This window comes from Otolemur garnettii, unplaced genomic scaffold (genome assembly GCF_000181295.1).
Source record: "Otolemur garnettii isolate 467f Iridium unplaced genomic scaffold, OtoGar3 scaffold00138, whole genome shotgun sequence".
Classification (NCBI taxonomy): domain Eukaryota; kingdom Metazoa; phylum Chordata; class Mammalia; order Primates; family Galagidae; genus Otolemur; species Otolemur garnettii.
Genome location: NW_003852533.1, coordinates 3,998,699 through 4,004,931, shown reverse-complemented (window position 1 = coordinate 4,004,931; position 6,233 = coordinate 3,998,699). Strand labels below are relative to the sequence as shown.

Genomic DNA, 6,233 nt, shown 5'->3' with positions numbered 1-6,233 from the left:
CTGAGGGCACAGAATGGAATGACCTAGATTCACCTGAACTCAGGGTAGGCTCTGGGGACCTAAGGGTCAGCAGGCAGGGTGCAGTGCTGAGGGCATAGAGCGGGACAAGCTCCATGACTGGACAATCCCACTTTCCTCTTCACACAAGGATGTTTAATTTCAGAAGCCTGCGTGGAAATTAAGGTGGACTTTGCACAATCCCTGACATCCAGTAAGGCCTCAATAGATGGTCATTGTTGTTCCTCTCTTTACTGAGTGATTCACAAGTAGTTAGTGAAGAACAGGGTGCTAAGAACTTCTGGAGTAAGTGTTATAAAACTAATTCCTTACTGCCTCACTACCGAGCCCTAAGGAAGCAGAATCCTTTATCTCAGTGTTTTCCCCAAAATGGTATTTTTCATCCTCTCCTCTCTTCTTTCACCTCTACAACAATCCTTCAGCCTTTTAGAAAGTATTTTCCATCAGAAATAACCCTGAAGCCGAACATCTGTACCGTCTATGGGAAGGTTCAGGTGCAGCTCTACAGCAGGGACTGAGAAGGCCTGGGCAGGGCATTGGCCACCTTCCCTGCTTCCTCTTGGTCCCAGCTGGACTCCTCCTCCAAGGGGGAGGAGCGTCTGCCACGTGACCAGACATTTCAATATCAAAACTGAATAAAATCGTATCTTCAGTCTGACCCTACTTCAAGTATTCTCTCCTGTTCTTGTGAAAAGCAGCCCTACTTTAGAAAATGTTTCCCTAACAGATGACGTATTTATAAGCAAGTCCCTATCCTGCTGTTTCCTTGACACCTCAAGTTCTGGTTCCAACAAGCAGCCTACATTTCTTGGGGGCTTGCCAGTGGCCAGTGCTGTGCCCAGCACTGTCCACAGCCGCAACCATGTTGGGAGTTGCAGCCCTCAGCCTGGCTTACGGATGGGAAGCAGGGGGTAAGGCACCTACCTGCAGGCCCCAGGGGATGCTCCCGACCGGGTCTGTGCCCAGATATGCCACGTGTTATCTGACTCCAATGCCCCAGCTTTGAGAGAACACAGCTATTTTGTTAGTCCCATCCAGCCCAACCCAGCGGCCTGCCTCTGTGTGTCCAGCTCTGCCACTCGGGCAGCCACCCAGGCGGCCTCCCTGGCTCTACCTGTTCTGTGGTCATGCTGGACCTACCAGACACATCACAGGCACAGCCCTGGTGGCATGGCCAAAGCCCCTCTGTGTCCCTCAGCTCCAGGCTGTCAGCAGGGACAGAAGGGGCTGGCAGCGGCCAATTGGCAAAAGCCCAGAAACAGCAGAAAGACCAGCCCAGGGTTATTCCTGACCAAGGGTGCTCTTGGCAGCTCAGCCTCAGGGGTTTCCACACCTGCCACTCCAGGCAGTGTGGATGGCACTGGTGACAGACAATGGCCATAGAATGCCAGGCCATCCGTCAGCCATGCAGGGACAGGCGATGGAGACCGTCAGTAGCACACCCCAGGCCAGAGCCGCACCATCCAGCCCTCCAGCCTCCTGCAGCACAGACGCTGCTTGGGTACCTGCCAGGGGCTCCCTTGGGCCACCAGTGGTCACAGGGGAAGGTGCAGCTCAAGGGTGGGGACATGACAGTCACACCCGCACAGGCGAGGTGGCTCTGGGAGCAGCAGGCCAGTGAGGGAAGCTCGGTGGCAGTCCGTCCTCTCTGGCGGTCACACCCTTCCCTCCCTCCGAGTCGAGGGCAGCACTTGGGCCAGGACAGCTGCAGTGGTAACTGGATCTTCCCACTACTTGGTAGCACATGGGAGGGTTTGCTGGAGTGGTTTTTTGTTTTGTTTTGTTCTGCTGCTATTAAGCGAGATTGCCTCATAATCCTTTTAGGGTTTTAGCCAATTCTTATTTATGTATCCTGGCCAGCAGGCACATGACTAACCCACGGGTGTGGGAGGAAGGCAGATGCTACATCTGAGAAAACTGGACGCTGCTTCAGTCTGGAGACACAGACAGCAGCACTGTCCAAGGACAAGAGTCTCTGGGGTCAACACGGCACAAACCTCAGAGACCCTGAGACGCAGATGCAAGGCGTTCCCCCCCAATTCTCCACCGTGGGGGCGAAGCTTTGGGACAGTCAGGTGTCCACAGCAGCTGACACATGGAAATGGCATGAACTACCAAGCCCCTTGGCCACCATAACACCTCCCATGTGCTGACTCCCTGAAACTCCAACGCCCTCGGAGAGCAAGAGCAGTGGCACCGACAGAACCACGAAGCCCATCCCTGCAGGCAAACTTTCCGTCAACGCCTGCTGAGTGGTTTCACGTGACAGAACTGGGCCAGCTACACCGAGGAGCTTTCCACATCTCCCACCTCGTGGAGATGGTGAAGGGCAGGTAGTGATTATTCCCATTTCTCAGAAGTACAGCTGACGATTACCAGAAGGTTAAATGGATCCTGACTTACCAGCAGAATTAAAAAAAAAAAAAAAAGTAAAAGAAACCTATACTCCAAGACCTAGATTCCTAGGACAAGGATGACTTTACCAGCAAGAAATCCTAAAGGTTAAATCGACATGCACCAGGAGGCACCAGTGAGGTCCTGCCTGTGCTCTGAGTCTCAGGCAAAGCAAACTGGAGCTTCTGTTTCTAACTCTGGTCCTTCCGCTGCCTGGCTATGTGACCTCAGGCTAGTCGTTTATCTTCTCCAACTACACATTTTATTATCTTTAACACACAAGGACTAGGCTAGGGCCTCTAATGTCCCATCTTGCTCTAATATGAAATTTATGTTTAATGCAAAAAAAAAAAATCGATGAACATTGTTGACAGTTTTTAATTTAATCTGTAAGTACAAAGAGCAACACATGCTTCACAGCTTAAAAATACCTCACTGCCGTAACCTCTGAGGGGGGAACAGTCTGCAAAGTTTCCTTGCTCTTCTTGGAAAACACGTCTTGCCAATCAGCTCCGTGAGGGAGGAGCTGCCAGGGCTGCAGGGTGGCGGCAGGGCAGAGGCTTCATTTATTTGCTTTGAACTGAACTTCTTTCAGGGCGGCGGGATTTTCCCCATGGAAAATGTTTTTGCTTCTAATATCATCTCCAACAATCAAGGGTTCGTGTCAAAGGTTTGTGAATGGATTTCAGAACGTGCCAGTGGCTCCTCCCATCATTAGCTGTCTACATTTTTTTACAACCACTTACATACTTTTGGTCAACCACTGTAAAATAAACAGTCCTTCCCAAATGTTTTTGTTTTCTTTGACAGCACAGCAATAATTCACTTGGAATGCTGTAGAATAGAATGGCACTTCCCTGCTCTTGTAAGGATGGCTTTTTTGCATCTAGCTGTTTTTAAGTTAAAAGATGCCAGACTGAAGAGGACATATAACTCTTTGGAAATGTGTTATGCTCATGCCTTTGCTACCTGTTCCCACCAAAATACATGCACGTGTAACACGTGTGGACCCACGTACATGCGTGCGAATCTGAGCAGGTTCACTCTCTCTGAATGTTTAAAACAACACTTGCCTGAAGCGTTCACTGTTTTTGCACTTGTGCTTTTGTTTTAAACTTGAGAAGTACAGCAGTACATTTTTGTATTAATGCAAATGAAGATGTAAATTAATATTCATCTCGCCTAGGAAAGTTTTGGGAAAAAAAGTCCTACCACACCTTCTGCTTACTTGGTAACTACCCCTGATCTCTGTCCTCCAGCCAGGTACACAGTAAGATGAAGTTTTGGAAGAAAACCCTATATATAGTTTGTTTCAAACTTAATATAGTTTGGGCAAAAGAGCTTTCTTTCTTTTCTTTCTTCTAGGGGGTGGAGGGTTTTGTTTCAGATGCCACGTATCAGAATAAAGTTTGTATTTTTAAGGTATCAAAACTGAAAGGATGAAAATGGAGGTGAGAAATGGCACTGTCCCCAGGCACCATACACAGGCTGCCTTTGGAGAAGACAAGATTTGAAGTAAGAAACTGGGGTTTCGGCAGTGTGATGCTTTCACCTCACCCACACTCCTCTCTGAGAAACCCACTTCTGCCTGTCCAGCCTGACTTGTGAGCCTCGGTCTACAAACTGCATGGATCAGCCTTGTGTTGAGTCTCATCTCAGAAGCCGGGAGTTTACCGGCTGAGCCATCTCACCTGCACTCCTCGCCAGTGAGGAGAGCCCTCACGCCTGGCCTGGCTGTGGGCTTCTCCAGCAGAGAGCAGTGAAACACTGTCAGTAAATCCAGTTCTGGAAAGCAGGGTAGGTCCGCAGCTAGGAGAAAGGCAGAGGCAGAACCGGCACGCTCATCACTCACAAAGAAACTGGGGAAACTGGGTTTTAGGATTAAAAATAAAAACGAGTATGTGTTAAAAGTTTGATGCCAGTATTCACAGCACTGCATATATTTAGATGTTTAAATCTTAGTCAAAATATGAGCAAGGTAGATGACAAAAAAGAAAACGTGTGCTTTCCAAGTGGAGTTTCTTGTTTCACCTGTGCTGCCTGCCCCCCACGTGTTTTCAGCTGTCCCGACGCACGCCACTGGCCCCTTCACCTGCGCTGAGCGTCAGCAGCGGCAGCCCTCGAATCTCTCTCCAGCTGCAGCCCTTGGCAGTCAGGCATTGTGCCTTGTTCACAGGGATGCCTTGGAAAATCAGGTGTTGTACAAGGAGTTTGTACACATGCATTCTAGTTTGCACACGACTGCAAAGAACCATTTTAAGGAGTTTGAAGACAGTTTTCTATGGCTCCAGTTCAGGACCAGGTTCTCAGTGGGTACCTGTGAATGGCAGTTCAGGTGAGGTGACTATGACATCTCACATGAACCTGTTAACAGCATAACACACAAGTGTGAACACTCCCCAGACACTTCACACCTTTGGCTGCGGTGCAAGTAGGTTCTTCTGCATCCAAACAACAGCAGCATGATGACAGACAGTATTAGGGGATGGAGCACGTTGGTGCCTGGCTGCTCCCAAAGGAACATATTTTCACAATAGGAAGTGTAAGCATTTGCAATCGCATGACCTGGAACATGTGATCTCACCAGTTACTTCTCTTGGGTAAAAATGAGTTTAATCCATTTATTATTAACTCCATAGCTGCCTCCTCCCTACAGGGACATCCCCTCAAGTTGACTTAATTTTCACAGACCAGTAGTGCACCAGGCCTAGGTCCTTATGGTGACCACCTCTGTGTGCTGACCAGCTTGGTACAGTCCTTTGGGGGGTCAGCTTACAGGTTCTGTTGTATTGTTTTTTGCAGCAAAGATACCAGAGATCTAAAAAGCAGGCACCACTGCTGTGCTGAAGTGAGCGCCAACATCCTCTGTACACATCACACAGACTTTCCAACAGTGGCTTGATGGATTCTCATTCCAAAACTTTTTTGCTGTCTTCAAAGTACTCAACTCCCATGCCAGCCTGTGTGTACAGTCTGCCAGAATCCTAAGCGACTTGTGGGGCACTGCACATGAAAGGGGAGAGGTCAGGTGGCGGGAGCCAGCCAGCAGGCCATGCAGCAGGAAGACCTTGGAAGAGACTGGCTCACATCAAAGGTCCTCCCAGTGACCGGGGTCAGTCCACCTTCCATAGGAATCTCCTCTCAGCCCTTCTATCTCCTACTCAGGAAAAAACCAGCCCCTCCTTTTTCACCCTTGCCCTTCACAGCACCAGCTCAGCTCCCAGGGCACACACAGCTTCTGCCTGCAGCACCTGATGGGGACCCCCCACCTGTGACGGCCCCCACCTGGCTGGGGAGCCTCAGCCAGCATTCCACCCCCTCAGCTTCTCCCAAGGTCTCAGAGAGAAAATCTTTTTTTTTTTTCTTTCTTTCTTCTTCTTTTTCTTTTTTTTCTTATCAGTTCAAACAAGAACAATGAATTCCTCAAGCTCAAGCAAGAATGTGACAAGGTGTCAACAAAGCCAGCAGGAAGGTGATGTATGGCCCATAAATCACTCTGCAGCCAGGCCACAGAGAGCCAGCCCCGCCCAACACGCCCGCCCAGCATGGCAGCCCAGCACGGCAGCCCAGCACGCCCGCCCAGCACGGCAGCCCAGCACAGAACATGAGCTCCTTCCGCCCCAGACTGCCCCACACCCACCCCACTCCAGGCCCTCGCCCGCCACCCAGCCCCTGGCCTGCTGCACGTCCCCCCTCCAGGCCCTCGCCCGCCACCCAGCCCCTGGCCCTGCTGCACGTACCCCACTCCAGGCCCTCGCCCGCCACCCAGCCCCTGGCCTGCAGAGCATTCAGAAAGCTGTTTCCCCTCCTTGGCACACACT

At 50.4% G+C, this 6,233-nt stretch overlaps 1 protein-coding gene across 1 annotated transcript in view; it reads right to left on the bottom strand.

The window, feature by feature from the left end:
* The window catches only part of HMGA2 (high mobility group AT-hook 2), a 137,030-nt gene that overhangs the window by 84,023 nt on the left and 46,774 nt on the right, over positions 1-6,233 (bottom strand). Inside the window, exon 4 of the mRNA XM_023518416.1 lies at positions 4,104-4,221. Within this exon, the coding sequence (XP_023374184.1) occupies positions 4,104-4,221 (118 nt within the window). The remainder of the gene's footprint in view (positions 1-4,103; positions 4,222-6,233) is intronic.